The 17,946-nt window shown below is 44.4% G+C and overlaps 1 protein-coding gene and 1 long non-coding RNA gene across 3 annotated transcripts in view; one reads left to right on the forward strand and one right to left on the reverse strand.

Annotated features, from left to right (window-relative positions):
• KIAA1549L (KIAA1549 like) overlaps positions 1–17,946 on the forward strand; it is a 320,960-nt gene that overhangs the window by 235,235 nt on the left and 67,779 nt on the right. Inside the window, exons 12-13 of one of the 2 annotated variants that reach the window (XM_059875159.1) lie at positions 5,742–5,932; positions 12,793–12,917. In XM_059875159.1, coding sequence (XP_059731142.1) covers positions 5,742–5,932; positions 12,793–12,917 — 316 coding nt within the window. Of the gene's footprint in view, positions 1–5,741; positions 5,933–12,789; positions 12,918–17,946 lie in introns of both variants that reach the window. The other variant, XM_024975896.2, reaches the window with a different exon arrangement.
• LOC101907405 (uncharacterized) lies at positions 720–12,850 on the reverse strand. The gene is made up of 3 exons (XR_237581.5): positions 12,761–12,850; positions 11,351–11,419; positions 720–3,460 (listed from the first exon to the last, which is right to left on the reverse strand). It is a non-coding gene; the product is annotated as an uncharacterized lncRNA (long non-coding RNA).

Consider the following 17,946-nt stretch of genomic DNA (forward strand, 5'->3'; position numbering starts at 1 on the left):
AGATAGACTTGAAAGGGGTCTCAGAGCTCATCTGATCTGACACCTTCCCTTTTACAGAGAAGTGACTTTTTCATAATGGCACAGTGAGTAAGTAGCAGAACTGATGGTAGAACCAGGTGTCTTGGCCCCTAACTCTTTGAGGTTAGGAGCCAAGGTTAACCAGGTGTCAAGGCTCTTTGGGGGCACATCAGACCCTCAAAACCTTCCTTCTTCCACTGGCCAGAGTGGCTGATCTTCAAAGGCTACATGACGGGGACTTCCCTGGTGGTCCAGTGGCTAAGAGTTCACGCCCCCAATGCAGGGGTTCCAGGTTATATTCCTGGTCAGGTAACTAGATCCCACATGCTGCAACTAAGACTTGGCTGCAACTAAGACAGTCAAATAAATAATTAAAAAAAAAAAAAAAAGGCTGCATGATGACCAAGCTGCAGAGCCTTGGCAGGGCAGCTGTCAAACCCCAGTTCAGTGGCTCCACTGAAGGCTAGCGGGGGGCTTCATCCACCATCCACAGCCTCCACTGGGCTGCACCATCCCCCTCCAGTGACTGGGAGAGGGGCAAGCTGGGGAAATTCCAAAGGCGAATTTTCCAGTCGGACTTCCCTGGCGGCTCAGGAGACCCAGGTTTGATCCCTGGGTCAGGAAATGGCAACCTACTCTAGTATTCTTGCTTAGGAAATCCTATGGACAGAGGAGCCTAGCAGGCTATATAGTATGGGGTCACAAAGAGTCGGACACGACTGAGCAACTCAGCAATAACACGTTTTCTGGTCATGTAGCTCCCTTCACCATAGTCCCCAAAAGGAATATAGTAACCTCTACTACCCAGATTATCACATCATGTTTAAATAATGTCTTACAATATCCTGGGCTCTTCTAGGCCTGTCACCTTGTTTGCTCATCACAGTAGTCCTATGAGGTAGGTCATAGTCAGGGCAGCTCTTACTATTTTCATTTTACTGCAGAGAAACTCAAAAGAATGAGAGACAATGGGACTTATCCACAGCAGAGGGGGGCACTCAGGTCCATACCTGAGTCTTTGGGCTTTGTCTACATTATACACCATCCTGAACCCTGACACTTGGTGGGTAGAACCCTCCTCCAGCCCCTAACCTCTGCACTTGTTCTGCCTAATTCTCTGGGCAAGAATGAAATAGAGAATGGAATTTCACATCCACTGGACTACATGACTTGGTGGTTGTCCTTGCTGGGAGTCACGCATGCCTAGTTCTTCCTGGATGACCATACCTCGCTTCAACAAAAGAAATCAAATGAATTTGGTTGTTTATTAAGCCAAGTCACCTGTTGAGAAGCTGCAGCTTGCTGAGACACTCTGTCTAGCGAAGGGTCCAACCCCAGAGAATGTCATTCCGTGTCTGTTGACACAAAGGTACCCGCTGCCAGGACGCGGCACGATGTTGGTAATTACCCAAGCAGTGAAAAATGAAGCTATTCCAAGAGGGGGTATTTCATTTCCATCTTAGCTCAGTTACAATCTGAGCCTTTCAGACATAACAGTAATTACCAGAATCTAATTGCAGCCAAGTCCAGGAATGCAAAGCATGCCATACCGAGGTTGTAAATGCCATCTTCATGTGATTGATGAAGGCAGAATTTTATTAATTTGCTGAGATGAGCTGGGCAGCACGTGATTTCAGCATATCCCCTGGCTGGAAAGCTGTCTGAGGCTGGAACAGATTCACGTTTGTGGGTTTTCATAGCCCCTTTTATGTCCTTGCCCAGCACATTGTGCTTCAAGAGATACCCAGCTGCTGTGGAAAATCAAGCAAATTTATGTTGCGTGAGATGACTGAGTTCACTCGTGGGGGTGGCAGTGGTTGTTTTCTCCTCAGTGAGGCTGGGCTACGCACTTTGATTTCCAAAGCCCCGTTATCACGGGAAACCAGTGGGGTGGAACTGCCTCCTTCCCACTGCACTCCTTCTGCTGGAGCAACCCGGGGACACTGCGGCGTTTGCCAGAGGAGCGAGCCGCCTGCGTCACTTCTCACAGCCTGGGGGTGTGAGCAGAATTCATTTAGTGCCAAGGGACGAGGCGGGAAGAGAAAGTTAGCTATTGCCACCAACCCAGAGACGGGGAGGATGGTCTCCTAGTCTCCAGGGACACCGCTGCATCTGTAAGAATGTTGGCTGCGGAGCCAGAGGACACGGCTGGGGACCTTTGCTGAGCCTCACTAGTAGACCCAGCAGGCTCAGAGGAGGTGAGTGTGGCTGTCTCAGAGCCAAGATCAGGCCATACCTGCCTGCTCCCTTCTTCAGAGACAAGGTATCAATACCATAGACGTAACCCTGTTACCACCGCAGTCAGCCGGACGCAGGCAGAAGGTTAAAAAAATGATCGACACAGGACGAGAGCTGGGTGTCATGCCTTTGTCACCTCCTTTCTTCCTAGTTCACTTTTGCTTCCTCTTTGTCATTGGATTCACAGACTTTCCCCAGATTGTCCCTTCATACAAGAGAACATGGCCCCTTGGATCAGGCACCCTGAAGACAAAGTTGTTAAGGCCATATGGAGACACAAAACGGAGCTTGGAGGGTTGGCATGCCCTGCTTGGGATGGCTCAGTCACCCCCTAAAGATGCCCTGTTCTTTTCTCACATACTATTTATATGTGCCTCAGTTTTCCCCATCTGTGCATTGGGGGTGATAACAGTGTTCACTTACACTTTGTTGTGAGGATTGAGTTATGTGAATTACTTTGAATGTGCCTTGTATAGAATAAACATTATAGGTAAGTTGATTTTTATTATTGCACATGTTTCTTAAAAATATCCAGGTAACATATCTACCTTTGAAATTGTTTGGGATTATTTTGATTTGATAATTTCACAAAACTCATTAAAGCAACTATAAATGTTTCATGATGTTGTATTAGCGGTGTTAGGGGTTTCCAGTGTGTGTCCAGTGGGCAGTTAGTTAATCTCAGGTGATTCTCAAGTTGGAGGTTGAAAGCCCACTATCCTGTCAGTCAAAAGAGCAGGGTACAAGTCCTGAGTCTTTCACCACTTAGCTGTGTGGTCTTGGGCAAGTCACTGACCCTCTCTGAGCTTTTGTTTTCTTACCATAAAGTGAAGACTGTGCTGTTTGCCCAATTTTCCCATAGGGTTGTTGTGAGAATGAAATGAGGTGTCAGTGTCTTGCAGGCTGTACGTACTGAACATGTACAGGGATTCTTGTTAACCTAATAACAAAGGCCACATCTTAAGCTTGTCATTCCTTAATGTCCTTCTGGTCACGCATCATCAGCTCAGTCCCCTGAAGTATCCAGTGCAGTGTGAAGGAACCAAAGAAGGTGGAAATGAGGGGGACAAGCCAGCACCAGCTTGTCCTTTTCACTAAATTCTTAGCCGCTGCTGCAGACTGCCGATGGCTCACACACAGGCCAGGAGACTGAAAACAGGAGCCAGATGAAGTGTGGTGGGAGATGCCCAACCTAGGTGGCAGGCTGCAGAAAGAGAGAAGAGGCGGTGGGATGAATCATCAAGCAGTGTTTGGGTGTTCTGGCTCTGGCCCCTATGGTCCTGGATTCATATCCTGGCTCCACCATAGACCAGCTGAGTGAGTCTGGGGAAACTGATGAACCTCTCTGAACCTCAGTTTCTTCATCTTTAAAATGGAGAACCATAACAATACCTACCTCCTTGAGCTACAGTGAGGATGAAATGACATAACTCATGTTATATATTCAGTGTTATACCAACGATGTCAAGTGAAACTGAAACTGTGAGCTTCTTGAGGGTAGAGGAGCCAGTTATTATTCACCTTTGTATTTCCAGCACCAAGCACAGTCCCTGACACAAGCCAATGCCCAATAACTAGAGTTGGAACAAAACTGAACAGGATAATGGGAGGATAAGGGTAGAACAGAAAAGGGACCAATAGGCGATGAGACTGGACACATGGGTTCACATAGAATTCAAGGGTCTTGAATGCCTTGCCAAAGAGTTTGGGTGCCAGAGAGTTTTTAATGAGAGAGTGATGACCTGATTAATTTCTAAGGGAGATAACTTTGGAGGATTGTCAAGGATGGGTTCGGAAAGGAGCAGAATCGAAATTACAAGACCATGGCAGAGTCAGTACAGCACTGGACCTGGGGAGAAGAGGTCAGTTTCCAAAAACATTTCAGTTGGGTTCAACTGGTGATTAATTGTTTATAGGAGAAGCAGGTTCAGTATTCTAGGAACATCAGCAAGTCATGGGTTGCCATGTCTCCCTCCAAGGGATCTTCCCTATCCAGGGATTGAACCCACATCTCCTGTGTCTCCTGCATTGCAGGCAAATTCTTTACTGCCAAGCCACTGGAGAAGCCCTTGGCTATACTACAGACAGCTTGAAAAAGGAAGCTTTTCTGGATTTAGCAATAAAACTCCCTCCTATTCTGAGACACGGTGTGATGGGTTGGGCCACGGTCTTAGACCATTTAATCTGGCCTTCCTGTTACAGTTCTTGACTAAGTAAGGTGCTAAAAGAGGAATGTCTGATCATGTCAAGTTCTGATACAACCCAAACGATAGAGGTTAAGTTTCACCCCAAATTTTTGAAAGAGAATCGCTGATGTCCATTTCACCTGGCCAATGATTTAGTAGGCAGGAAAACAATTTGAACAAATATTGATTGAGTACTTACTATGTGTCAGGTACTTAGCTCAATGCTGGGCTTGAATTTACTTATCTACACAGCGTCCCTCTGAGGGTGGTTAAATACTGTCACAGACATACACGTTTGATCCTGCTCACACTATATTCTCCCCATGTTACAGGTGAGGAAACATGCGCAGAGAATCTCAGTCACTTACCCAAGGCCACACAGCTAATATGTATCAGAGACAGGATTTGAACCCAGGCTATCTGTTTTCAGAGTGGCTGCTCCTAGCCACCCCATCATCCTGCCTCAAATCCGTACTGTGCTGCTTTGGGGCATAGAGCAGAATAGAGACACTCACAGGAGTTGTTTAAACACGCTTCTTGGTTTTTTATTACCCCACTAATACATGTCTGTTGGGTTTTGCTCACAGCTGCCCTTTTCACTTGGGACTTCAGACACTGCAATAAAAACCTTGCTAATTTCTCAGTCATGACAAATGAGAGGTGAGCTAGCCTGCTAAAGGGAACGGTCCGGATTAGAGTGATTCCATAAGTTCCATTTTATTGTTAATAATTATACTGCCTCACATGTGGTAGCATGTTTCTCCTCTTTTGTTTTCAGATCTGTGATTCTCTGTAACACTGTAGGGTGGTGAAGTAGAACAGATATGATAATCTTCATTTCTCAGATGAAAACATTGAGGTTCAGATTTCAATGACTTGGCAAAGTCACAAAACCTGTTATTTCACAGGACTTAGGAGATGACAGAACTATTCTTATGTAGAAGAGGCAGGACCTGTTTAATGTAGCATTTAAGAGCTTCTAATTAGCAGTATCTAGTGACTTAGAATAAGTGGTCTAAAATCCTTGAAAGAACTTGTTCTCGTAAACATATTTGCATCTTTTTTATACTATTCATTTTTCTGAGTCTTATCTATGGAAGTTCTGTAGCTAGGTGGAATTAATGTGGACTTTGATTTCGTAGAGACAGAAATCAGGATGGAGATTTGAGTTAACTCTTATTCATCGGAAAGCTAAGTATGGTCCCATCATGTGCATTTTCCTGCCTGTCTTCTCTTAAAGCTGCTGTGAGCATCACACTTTGCCAGAAACATGACTGCAAATCTGTTTCCTCTTTGCAGCCTGTGCAGGGCTTTGATTATGCCAAGCAGCACCTGGGCCAGCAAGGGGCGGACGAGGAGGTCATCCCGGTGACTCAGGAGACGGTGGTCCTCCCACTACCCGTTAGAGATGCTCCTGCCTCTCAGGAAAGGGATGCCCCTCAGGATGGAAGCACCATCAAGACAGCCAAATCCATTGAAACCAGAAAGAGGTAGGCACGGGGCCAGATTCTGCCTCTCTGTGTCAGCGAGAGAAATAATTGATGGGGAGAAGAGCTGAAGCCCTCAATTCCTCTGTTTTCTTTAAAAATTCCCCTTCATGCTTGCTGTGAATATTTGAGAAGGAGACTAAGGAAGAGGATAGGAATCATAATTCCTGCATCTCATGAGCCATCCATTGTAATGTTTTAGATGTCTAATCAACCACAACGGTTGAGGTTTTCTTCTTAGATTTATTGTAACAAATTTGGCACTGATGTTACACTTATATTTTTAAATTTATCTTAAAAGCAGTGCCTTTGGTTCAGGATAGTTGTATTTTATCTGGCAATGTCTCTATAGAGCTTATGGTTTTAGTTCAAAAACCAGTTATTGGGCTTTTACTATGAGCAGGGCACTTTGACAGGCATTGGGATGACTACAGAAAGGTTTAAGATTGATTCCTGACCCCAAGCATCTCATGATGGAAAGACAAGAGATAAATCGTTGGAATACCAAGCCTGATGTGCAGGTGCCTACTGGGGAGTCTAAACCATGTCCTGGGGAAAAGAGAGAAGGAAGAATTTAATTCTGATGTGGGAAAGTGTCATGGAAGAGGTTATGTTTTAACCAAGCCTTGAAGGACAAGTGGGATGTCCATGGAGGGGAAGAGATAAAAGCATCCAGGCTGGAAGAGCCAGGAGACAGCAATGATTACTTATGATGAATATCCTTGGGGTTTAGAGTTCACAGTGCTTGAAATGCAGTGAAAGATGAAACCAGAAGATAGATGAAAACTGTGGAGAGTCTTAACTGCCAGACTGAGGAGTTTGACCTTTATACTCTAAGCAGTATTAAGCCACTGAGAGTTCTTCAGGAAGACAGTGATGCCCAACTGTATCTTAGAAAGACTACTCCAGTGCATTGTGAATGATAGATGGGAGAGGTTAAGGCTAGAGGCCAGGACACTTGTTGGGACTTTGCAATAGCCTCACAAAGAGGTAATGAACTCTATGGCTAACTCTGTTGCCTGGCTAACCAACTCTCATTGCCAACCTCTTTCTTTCTTGCCTGGGACCACAATGGCGGCTGAAAAACTACATCCTGTTGGCCTCCTTCTCTCCTTTCAGGTAACAGATATTTATCAATTGTTTGCTGTTAACCAGGCACAAAGGATACTGCAACGAACAAGACAAAGTTCATACTCCTACAGTTCTTACAGTTTGATGGGGGAGAGATAGACAATAAACAGAGAGATAAAAATATAGTAGGTTGGGAGGTGAAGAGTATGAAGAAGAAAACCAAAGCACGGTCAGGGATTGGAGATGTGGAAAGGGGAATATGATGCTACTTTAGCAAGAAGTTGGGGAAGGCCTCACTGATAAAGTGACATGTGAGGAAGACTTTATTGAAATGATGTGTAAGGTTATCTAGTGGAAGAACATCCCAAGCAGATGGAACAGTATGTGCTAAGCCCAGAGGAGGAAACGTCTTGACTTGCTTAAGGAAGAGCATGAAGGCCAAGGAGGCTGATGTGAACTAGGGAGGAAGTTTGTAGCAGCTGAGTCAGAGAAACTAACTGAGGTTGATCTTGTCAGGCTTTAGAAATCAAAGTCAGAACTTGGGATTTTATTGTGAATGAAGATTAGGAGTCCTTAGAAGAGGGTTTTGAGAATAATGACAGGATGTGACTTGCATTTTAAAGGCTCGCTCTGGCTGCTGTGTGGAAATAGACTGTAGAGGAGCAGAGAGACCCATTAGGAGGCTTTTGTAGGAGTCCAGGTGAGCGATGGTGGTGTGGACCAGGGCTTGGAGATGTGGGAAGTGATTAGGCTCTAGAGGTGTTTACAAGGAAGAGCTGACAAGATGTGCTGATAAATTGCTGTGTAGTATGGAAATAGAGAGGGATGATTTGCCATTTTTGTGCTGGGAAAGACTGGAGGAGAAGTTTGTAGAGTTTGGATGTGGACATGTTCAGTGTGAGATGCCCATGAGACATGCAAGTGGAGACATTGAGAGCTCAGTTAACCATATGAGTCTGGAGTTCAGAGGAAAGGTTGAGAGTCGAAATATAAATGTAGGAGCTATCAGTGTTTAGTTACAAAAATCTCTGAGACTAGATGGGCACCTTGGAGAGTACAGATGGAGAATAAATCTAAAAACTGATGCCTGGGACATGGCAGTGATTAGAGACCCAGATAATAAAGATGAATCGGCAAAAGATTCTGAAAAGCATCCATAAGAAAGGCACGAGAACAAAGCAAGAATGGAATCCAGGAAGCCAAGCGAATGAAGTTATTTCAGGAGGAAGAAAGGATTGTTTGTATCAAATTTACAAATTTTGTATTGGAGTCAAGCATCAAATCTCCGAGCTTTTCTCCAGGAGATCTTAGTACCTAAAAAGGAATTACAGAGAAACAGAGGGTTGGATTTCATCTTGTGTGGGGAAGAATGCGGAGGGCATGTTGATTAATTATCTGTTGCCCCATAACAAACCACTCTAAAGTTTAGCAGCCTAAAACAGCAACCATTTATTTAGCTCATAATTTTGGGGGGATCAGCAGTCTTGGCTGAGCTCAGCTGGGTGGTTCTTCTAGTCTAAACTTGGCTTGGCTGATCTCAGCTGGGCTGTCTCATGCATCTTTGGTCAGGGGGGAGGTCTGCTGGGCTAGCTTGTTGATTGACAGCCTTGTCTGGGGCGGCCAGGTAACTGGGGTGTCTTGGTATGTGGTCCTGACTCCTCTAGAAGGTTAGCTCTAGCTTTTTGACAGGATGGTTACAGAGTTCCCAGGGAAGCAAGAAAACAAGCCCCAAACAAACCTCAAGTCTTTGCTTGTATCATGTTTACTGCTGTCCTATTGGCCAAAGCAAAACACAAGAGTCAGTGTGGGAGGGGACTACCCTAAGTTGGTTACAGGGAAGTATGAACAAATTGGGGCCTTGAATGCCAGGGTCCACCCCCGCCTGGAGTTGAAACACACAGAGAAGCAATGGATGATGTATCGGAGTTGGCTGGCCAGTAGTGTTATCTATAGTAATTACTCTCTTTATGATCTTTGCCAAGTACAATAAGGGCATGTTAATAATTTTTTATCACCTATTAGGATGACACTTAAAAGAAATAAATAGAATTACTAAAATTAGGATATTAACACAGCTCTGCACTGCCAGGAGGAATACAAACTTTTCCACACATTCTAGTTGAGTGGTTTAAATTATGCAAAGCTTTCTCTTTAAAAACTGGTTTTAGAACAAGTTCTTTTTTTCATGAATTTGCAAGGAGTCTACTCTTGCTAATCAGATTCAAATTCTTTAACCTCAGATTTTTATTAAGAAATACTAGCTTATGAAACAAATACAAATAAAGAAAACAATGACCCTGTTAAATGATATCTCCATTTGCTTCATAATTTTGTCTACAAATATAACTTTACTAAGGGCTGGCTATATGATTGCCAAAACTGTGGGACAAACCTCATCTCTGTTCAAGTTCAACTGATCACAGGAGTCTCTGATCATTTAGGAAGGTTTTAAGATGCCAAATCCAAGAACAAGCGTGTCATACATCTATGTTTCTGTCTTCCCCAACTTGCCGCATCAGTCTCCTCATTCTTGCCAGACCAGGACTGTGTGACCTCTCAGAATGGGGCTGTTAGATGGTCCAAAAAGTTTTGCAAGTGAAGAATAAGGGAGTGACTTCTCTGGTGGTCCAGTGGTTAAAAGACTATGCCTTCCAGTGCAAGGGATGCAGGTTCGACCCCTGGTTCGGGAGCCGAGATTCCACGTGCCTCACGGCCCCCCAAAAGCCAAAACATAGAAAATGGAAACAGTGTTGTACAATTTCAATAGAAGACTTAAAAATGATCCACACAAAAAAAAATCTTTAAAAAAAAAAAAAAAAGAATAGGGGAAACCAATGATTTTGGTAATCATTAAGATATCTCCATTCTTCAAAATTTTTTTAAAATAGAAGGAAAATGGAAGATTTAGCTGTGTGCAAACAACCAGATGATGTTTCAGGTTCTTATGTAGGCTTTTGGCAATGCCATCTTGTTGGTCCATGACTGAAATTATGAGCAAGGATGGAGAATTGACCTGATAGGGACAGCCATTTGCAGTGGGCACTTCAATGCATGGACTGGTCCTGATTATTCAGCAGTTGATTTAATCCCCACTCCCATGATTGTTCTTCAGGATCTGTGTCCACCCAGACTCAGAATGGGGACTATTGAGTTCAGTAGCCTTAGACTGCAGCCTCTCTGGTGACCCATTTAAAGACACTTTTGTCCCTGTCCTGAGTGGACACACACACACACACACGCACACATCTTACCCTCTGTTTTGGATCAGAAGTTCATGGAATTGACAAACCCGGGTCTCCTGCATTGCAGGCGGACTCTTTACTGTCTAAGCCACCTAGCCCTATGAATGGAGTTGACAGTTTTATGTAAACAGAAGTCTATAAGTTGATGCAAGAATAAAGCAGAGTTGGGCTCCCCCCTCCACCCCGGAAATGTGCTCATTCATACCTTTCCTTAGAGGGAAAGGAATAGCCAGAAAATTGTTTCAAGATCAAATGAGGTAAGAGACATGCAAATGCCTCAGAAAAACCATTAAATGTTTTGTGCGTGTAAAACAAGTCGCCAGGAGCTTTTCTTTCTGGACCTCAGTGAAAAATCCCTTTGTCCCAAAAAGCCAATGGGAAGAGTTCAGTTCAGTTCAGTCACTCAGTCGTGTCTGACTCTTTGCGACCCCATGAACTGCACCACACCAGGCCTCCCTGTCCATCAGCTACTCCTGGAGTTTACTCAGACTCATGTCCATTGAGTTAGTGATGCCATCCAACCATCTCATCCTGCCATCCCCTTCTCCTCCAGCCTTCAATTTTGCCCAGCATCAGGGTCTTGGGGAGAGTAGGTGCCATGAACTGTGAAGTTCTGAAAACAATCCTAGAGCATGTGTGTGTTTGCACACCTGGCACTCAGTGATCACACAGTTAATGCCTCATTCATATTTCTCAAACTACATTTGTTGTATTACTTTTATGGTGAAAGAGGTTGTGGTAAAAAAAAAAACAAACAAAAAAAAACCCAGGGAAGTGCTGAATTAAACAAAACAAGATGAATCTCTTTCTGACAGGACTGATGGGACCCTTTGAAGTGCTAACATGCTGTCGGAATGCCCAAAGAGGGAGTATCGTAAACGGTTCCTCCCAGACTCATGCTTGTCTGCATGTCCTTGGCAGAGAGCATCTCCTGTGGCCCTGGGTGTGCTCTGTGCACCCGTGCCGACTCTGCCTCCTCCCATGGTTGTGAGTGGGCACTTTCATTGTGCATGGTTTTTAGGGTGCTGAAGTGCATGGAAATGTGCATGACTGAGAATCCCAAATTCTCAGAGGAAAAGAGGGAAATGGGAGGAGGAGGCTTACTTACGGGTCAGGGGCTGCATTTTATTCCAGTCAGTTTTCCATTGTAGGGGCCACGTGCCAGTAGGTTCTGAGTCTGTGCAATTGACAAGAGAAGAACAAGGGGTTTGGTTGGCCTCTGGATAGCTGCCCCCTGATTGTCTCCCCCAGAGGGGAAGGCAGTGGGTCTTGAGCTCATCCCACCCACAGGCTGGTGTGATCTGGGGTGTGTGAGCCTCAGCAGGGGCAGGAGTCCATTTTGCCATAGCTTCCAGAGGACCAGAGAACGGCCCCAAGGGAAGGCAAGAAGGCCCTGTGGCTTGCCCTGTGTAAGGCCTGCCTCCTCTGGGACACTGTAGAAGACAGAAAGGGAAGGGGCTCTGGCTTCCAGGGCTGACTCACCACTTCCCAACTCTGCCCTGGACAAAACACCTTGCCTCCTGAAATTCACATTCCTCACTTGCTAACAAGAGTGGCAGTCACCATGCCAGTTGGTTGTAATAAGGATGTAGTAACAGTTTGAAGGGCTTCCCGGTGGGCGCTAGTGGTAAAGAACCTGCTTGCCAATGCAGGAGACGTAAGAGACGGGGGTTTGATCCCCGGGTCAGGAAGATCCCCTGGAGAAAGGAAAGGGCAACGCACTCCAGTATCCTTGTCTGGAGAATCCCATGGACAGAAGAGCCTGGAGGGCTACAGTCCATAGGGTCGTAGAGTTGGACACGACTGAAGTGACTTAGCACCGAGCACAAGAGTTTGAAAGCATGCAGCACAGTCCTTGGCACATAGTAGGTGCTCATGGTGGGTTTTTGGAGAACGTGGGTGGTATCCTCATATCTCTGTATGCCTGTAAACCTGGCACAGATCCCAGCACAGAGCAGGGATTTCTGAATGAATGGATAGCTCAAATTGATAGATTCAAATGTAAGTGGTCACCAGTTAGCACAAAGAATGTGTGTGCGTGTGTGTGAGAGAGAGAGAGAATTCAGTGGTGGAGTGACTTAATCTTTAGGAGTCAAGGTATATTCTGTAAAGAAACCAGCCAAAGAGAACCGTGTTTTATGCATGTCCCTCAAGATGCCATGTGAATCAAGCACTCTGCAACACTCTCCAAACTGCCGTGTTTTAAAGAGGGCACAGTGAGCACACGCCATCACTGCTGTGTCCGTAGTCACTGGGGGTTAATGAAAAGGAGATGGGAATGGAGGGCTGCACTCGTTGAACTTCTCTGCAGAGCTAAGCACTGGTAAACGCACTTTACAACAGCCAGCTGCTTAACCCTGTAGTGTTAAGCTATAGGGTTATACATCCTGCAGGGTTTGTTTTTTCCCCTTTTCCTGTGTTATGTCTTCTTGGTGGATAAAACCGGAAAGAAAGGCTACAGACATAAACTGTGCAAATAAAATAACCTTGAGAGGAGGCTGCTCCAGTTGAAACTTACCGTCTCCCTGTTGCTATGGTTACCTCCAGCAGGTCGCCCAGTGAGAATGGCTCTGTCATCAGCAACGAATCAGGGAAGCCCAGCTCGGGGAGGCGCTCACCCCAGAATGTAATGGCACAGCAGAAAGTGACAAAGGAGGAGGCTCGGAAGAGAAATGGTGAGAAGCCTTCCCTGCCAAGCACCACCCCCGAGCCCAGCCCACACACACTCGAGCAAGCGCGGCTCACACTTGCACACCAGTGTGCTTTAAATCAGCCCCCACGCTCCTCCTTCCTGTGTCCTACAAAGGTCCTACCTACCTTCCTGAGGTATCACACTATACCCTTCCCTGAATTATTCTGTTTCACTACCTCTGCCCTCTGTTCTTATGGGACTGTGCAGAAAAAACCTCATTTACAGGTTGAACTGAGGTTTGCTTAGAGATTTTTCTTATTTGGGGTGAATTGCCTTGATTTCTAGCACCAGGTCCACTAGGGTGGCAGGTTTCTGAACCGATGCTTGTCTTGGAGGTTGCCCTTCATTTTCATGCCCTGAGTCCCTTGATAAATTTCAGGGGTTCAGTCTGTGCCTGTGAATCCAGATAGTACAAGTCTAGCTCCCCCAGGAAAAATAAGACAGTAATAAATCTGTCGCTATAAAAATCAGCCCGTGCTCCTGTCTTTATTCTCCAGGGCAGCTTAACCATTTAGTTTCTCTCTAGGGCAGGTGTTTTCCCTCCCCGTAAGGACTGGTCCTGGGGGTTGTTTACAAGTGGTCACAGCCACCTTGCTGTGCTGTCGCACCGTCTATAGATGGCCTCTGTCAGGCATCACTGTGCAGCCTCCCGCCCTCCTCCTCATCTTACTTTTGACCTGAGCCTCATTTTTGCTCGATCCTTCCGTGTATGATGTCTCTGCCACTCAGATCAGGGAAAATTCCTTTTGGATCTCCAAGGGTTATAGACGGAGTCCTATAACAATGCCAGGTGAAAAGGCAAACAGTCTGGCACTCTGGTTGGCTGTGCTTTTTTTAAAAAAGGAATTTGATGAAGTGTGGTTCAAGGACTCTGTCTTGAAGAGAGCACCAGAATGTTCTTTTGTTTTCAAATATCACTTATTTCTTTTTTTGACCAAAAAAGAGTGACACAATGGATTTGTCTTCTGTAGGGAAAACGTGGTCCCTATTTCTGGCCATTATGTAAAGCATTTGTTTAAACTGGCATACCGATTTGATTCTTAAAGTTTTTTCTTTTCCTAAACCCCTCTATGCTCTGTAACATAGAGATCGTACATTCCATGCCAGAATCAGGGTATGACGTATGGGGTTTTCCTGGAATAACCACCCCACCTGGGACCACTTGGTGTTCTGCCAAGCCAACACTCAGGGGACCGCAGGAGCTCCGGCTTGTAAAGGGAGATGTGAACTTCGCAACTTTCTCCTCTTTCCTCCTGAGTGAAATCATCAGAGAGGTGGGCAGAGGGAGTGCAGCAACCCAGAGACAGTGAGCCATGAAGCCATAGGGGCAGGCTGTTTTAACCAAATGTGGTGACCACCATGACCTCTAATCAAGAGGCCCTCCTGCTCCTCCTACTCCTGGCACACTCCTCCCCCACCTTCCTTTATATTCTTCCTGGAAATGTGTAAAGTCTGGGTGGGCTCCGGGAGTTGGTAATGGACAGGGAGGCCTGGCATGCTGCGGTCCATGGGGTCACAGAGTTGCACATGACTGAGCGACTGAACTGAACTGAAATCAGAGTCCATCCTCCCCCAGCTGCCCCATCACCCACCCCAGTCTTCAAAGGGTCTTAAATAACTCAGTGTGTCTCTCTCAGACCTATTGACTATGCATATGACAACACACACGTATATTTGCTTTTTTGTTGTATTGCTTTGTTTTATTTTGTACAATGAGACCAATGTACATACTGCTCTATGCCCTTTTACTTGCTTAAAAATTTGCAACATACAGACTCTTCTGTCAGTAAATACTCTCTTACAAGAGGATGCCTTTCCCCCTTCTTTGCATTTAATCTGTACAAGAGGAAGGGGCAGGGCCAGTTTCATACTCCATGACTCCCCACTGGCCCAGTCAATGGGACACTGAGTTCTCTAAATGTTCCCGCTGACCTTCCTGTTCTTGTTCCCCCCACCCTTCCTGCCAGCCTCCTTAGTTCCTTTAGGTCACTTTGATTATTTAAATATCAGGTTCAGAAATAGCAACAGCCAGTGCATGAATAAAATGCAATTACTGTACCAGGTTGAGGTTTTAATGTGTTTGTTTTATTAAAAAGCCATCCTTTATCCAAATTTACAGTGCTTCGTTGCATTTTATTTTTTGCCAAAGGTAAACACAGTGAATTTTCAGACTTGGTCACTTCTCTGACCACAGGTTCCTGTTCAGTGAGGCTTCACTTTGAAAGTTTCAAATAGAAATGAAAGGACCAACTCATTTAATGTAAAATTCAACAGATGCTGAAGCACATTAGAATTCTAGGCTGAACCTTCAATGGAACCTACAAGTGTCCTTTTTTAACACAGGTTCCACTTTATCACAATACAATATTATAGTTCATCAAAAACATCAATAACATATTTTATTGGATTAGAAGATAAGCAGGGAAGGAAGGGAAAGCAAAAAATAACATTGAATGGAATTGTGGAAAACGTATAAGGTGTATTTCCATCACATTGTCAGCTTGCAAAAAGTACTGCTTGTGTGAATATAACCTCTGAGAATAGATTATTCTTTTGGTATGGAATAATCAGATGTTGTTTTATGGCTCAGTGTCCATCCTAGAAGTTAGGGTTACTGATTTTAATTAATAAATGTTCATTTAACAGGCTGTTATTCTAAAATTGTTCTTGGTTTTCACCAGGTTGGTTGCCTCAGTAGCTTCTAACTCTACTTTTTTGTGAAAATCAAAACTTTAAAAGGAAAAGCCTGTTTCATATGCAATGTGGCTGAAGGCAGGGGTAGGGTGGGGATAGGGAAACTTGTAGTTCAGTGGCTTCGTTAGTTAACATAGCTGCTGTCATTGTGTTGTTCAGTCACTCAGTCATGTCTGACTCTTTGTGACCACATGGACTACAGCATGCCAGCCTTCCCTGCCCGTCACCATTTCCTGAAGCTCGCTCAAATTCACGTCCATTGAGTCAGTGGTGCCATCCAACCATCTCGTCCTCTGCCGTCCCCTTCTCCTCCTGCCTTCAATCTTTCCCAGCATCGGGGTCTTTTCTAATGAGTCAGTTCTTCGCATCAGGTGGCCAGAGTACTGGAGCCTCAGCTTCAGCATCAGTCCTTCTGATATTTATTTATATTTATTTAAATTTTTCTGATATATATTTATATTTATATTTATATTTATTAATATTCAGGATTGATTTCCTTTAGGATTGATGGTTTGATCTCCTTGCAGCCCAAGGGACTCTCAAGAGTCTTCTCCAACATCACAGCTCAAAAGCATCAATTCTTCAGCATTTAGCCTTCTTTATGGTCCAGCTCTCACATCCATACATGACTACTGGAAAAACCATAGCTTTGACTTTACAGATCTTTGTTGGCAAAGTAATGTCTCTGCTTTTTAATTTACTATCTAGGTTTGTTATAGCTTTTCTTCCGAGGAGCAAATATCTTAATTTCATGGCTGTAGTCACCATCTGCAGTGATTTTGGAGCCCAAGAAAATAAAGTCTTTCACTGTTTCCATTGTTTCCCCATCTATTTCCCATGAAGTGGTGGGACTGGATGCCATAATCTTTGTTTTTTCAATGTTGAGTTTTAAGCCAGCTTTTCACTCTCCTCTTTCACTTTCATCAAGAGGCTTTTTAGTTCCTCTTTGCTTTCTGCCATAAGGGTGGTGTCATCTGCATATCTGAGGTTATTGATATTTCTCCCAGCAATCTTGATTCCAGCTTGTTCTTCATCCAGCCTGGCATTTCACATGATGTACTCTGCATAGAAGTTAAATAAGCAGGGTGACAATATACAGCCTTGATGTACTCCTTTCCCAATTTGGAACCAGTCCATTGTTTCATGTCTGGTTCTAATTGCTGCTTCTTGACCTACATACATATTTCTCAGGAGGCAGGTCAGATGGTTTGATATTCCCATCTCTTTCAGAATTTTTCAGTTTTTTGTGATCCACACAGTCAAAGGCTTTAGCATAGTCAATGAAGCAGAAGTAGATGTTTTTCTGGAACTCTCTTCCTTTTTCGATGATGCAACAGATGTTGGCAGTTTGATCTCTGGTTCCTCTGCCTTTTCTAAATTCAGCTTGAACATCTGGAAGTTCTCGGTTCACATACTGTTGAAGCTTGGCTTGGAGAATTTTGAGCATTACTTTGCTAGCGTGTGAAATGAGTGCAATTGTGTGATAGTTTGAACATTCTTTGGCATTGCCCTTCTTTGGGCTTGGCATGAAAACTGACCTTTTCCAGTCCTGTGGCCACTGCTGTTTTCCAAATTTGCTGGTATATTGAGTGCAGCACTTTCACAGCATCATCTTTTACAATTTGAAATGGCTCAGCTGAAATTCCTTCACCTCCATTAGCTTTGTTCATAGTGATGCTTCCTAAGGCCCACTTAACTTCTCACTCCAAGTTGTCTGGCTCTAGGTGAGTGGTCACACAATCATGGTTATCTGGGTCATTAAGATCTTTTTTGTATTCTTCTGTGTATTCTTGCCACCTCTTCTTAATATCTTCTGCTTCTGTTTGGTCCATACCTACCATAGCTATAGGCAATTTTAGAGTCTATTTCAAGATGGTGTTTAAATATAAATGGGAAAGATAGATGTGAGAGCTAGGATTTTGAAAGCAAAACAGTCTGGCATTTTCTCAACTAAATACAGACGCTTAAACTTCCCAGGTGGCTCAGTAGTAAAGAATCTGCCTGCCAGTAAAGGAGATGTAGGAGACACAGGTTCAGTCCTTCCCACAGGAAGATCCCCTGGAGAAGGAAATGGCAGCCTACTCCAGTATTCTTGCCTGGAAAATCCCAGAGACAGAGGAGCCTGGCAGGCTACAGTCCATGAGGTCACAAAAGATAGACATGACTGAGAAACTGAGACACGTGCATGCAAACTTCTGAAAGAAAATGAATGTCACCTTAAGAAGAGTGTTTTCCATGAAGGAGTTAAAAATGAGTTCAAGGTGAGAACATAATGTATGTATTTATACCTTCAGTTATCTGGAAGAAAGAACCTCCAT

Source organism: Bos taurus, chromosome 15 (genome assembly GCF_002263795.3).
Source record: "Bos taurus isolate L1 Dominette 01449 registration number 42190680 breed Hereford chromosome 15, ARS-UCD2.0, whole genome shotgun sequence".
NCBI lineage: Eukaryota > Metazoa > Chordata > Mammalia > Artiodactyla > Bovidae > Bos > Bos taurus.